The sequence below is a fragment of the Haliaeetus leucocephalus genome, unplaced genomic scaffold (genome assembly GCF_000737465.1).
Source record: "Haliaeetus leucocephalus isolate CR32 unplaced genomic scaffold, Haliaeetus_leucocephalus-4.0 Scaffold318, whole genome shotgun sequence".
Classification (NCBI taxonomy): domain Eukaryota; kingdom Metazoa; phylum Chordata; class Aves; order Accipitriformes; family Accipitridae; genus Haliaeetus; species Haliaeetus leucocephalus.
In genome coordinates, this window is record NW_010972754.1 from 10,889 (window position 1) to 11,917 (window position 1,029).

A 1,029-nucleotide genomic window follows, 5' to 3' on the forward strand; every position below is an offset into this window, starting at 1 on the left:
GGGAGGCTTTCGGGCAGCGGGTCGGGGCGCGGGTGTCGGGAGCAGGCGCGGCTCAGCCCCGGGGCGGCGGGTGAACGTCCTCGGGCCGTGGGCGCGCCCTGCCCGGCTGCCTGCGCTCTCCGTCCGCAGGGCTGTGGGCGCAGCTGAGGCTGGTGGAGGACGGCGGAGGGCTGCGAGCGCCCGGGGAGACCGTGCGCCTCTCCTGCCGGGGATCCGGCTTCAGCTTCGGGCTTTACGCAGTTTGGTGGTACCGTCAGGCGGCCGGCGGCAGTCTCGAGTGGGTGTCCTACATCGAATGGGGTTCGGATTTTGTGAAGCAGTACGGGGCAGGAGTGCAGGGTCGAGCCGCAGTGTCCCGGGACAATTCCCGGTCCGAGTCGATTCTGTCCCTGCGAGACCTGCAGCCCCGGGACTCTGCCCGCTACTTCTGCGCTGTTGCACGGAGACAGGAAAACCAGCTGAGCTTTAACACAAACCTGCTGGAGCCCGGCCCACAATGTCAGAGCTGTGGGGCAACCGGCTGCTTTGGGTGGGGGCCTCAGGGGGGTTCCCAGGCAGTGAGGTTCCATCACTCTGCACTGCAGGAGTTCCTGGCCTTTCCTGCACGCTGCGGGAATTTTTACCTTATGGGAAATTAAAACAGAGCAGGATTGTGAGCAACAAAATCCTGGAAACACCTTCCTCTACACCTCGCACTTTCCTCCCTTGCTCAGCTTCATACCTTCATTCCCAAGTCCTCTACCTCCTCTGCCCAAGTGGCCCAGGGGTGATGGGGTTTGAGGTGAAATCATAACACTTCACCTCTACTGCTCCTTCCTCTCTCCCATGGTCTGCAGTCCTTCACAAATGGCTCCAGGATGGGTCCTTTTGGAGGGCTGCAGTCCTTCAGGATAAACATGGTCCAGCATCAGCTGTCCACAGGTCCCAGTTCCTGTCAGGGCACACTCATGTACTTTGCCATGTGATCCTACACAGGCTGCAGGGAAACAACTGTCCCACTGTGGCGTCTTCCATGGGCTGCAGGGGAAT

At 61.3% G+C, this 1,029-nt stretch overlaps 1 gene segment (V, D, J or C); it reads left to right on the forward strand.

The window, feature by feature from the left end:
- Positions 1 to 74: 74 nt before the first annotated feature.
- LOC104834213 lies at positions 75 to 1,023 on the forward strand (the record flags this gene model as incomplete). The annotated part of the segment is given in 1 exon segment: positions 75 to 1,023. A coding segment is annotated over 1 exon segment (564 nt), but the record flags the coding sequence as incomplete, so codon positions are not given.
- Positions 1,024 to 1,029: the final 6 nt, after the last annotated feature.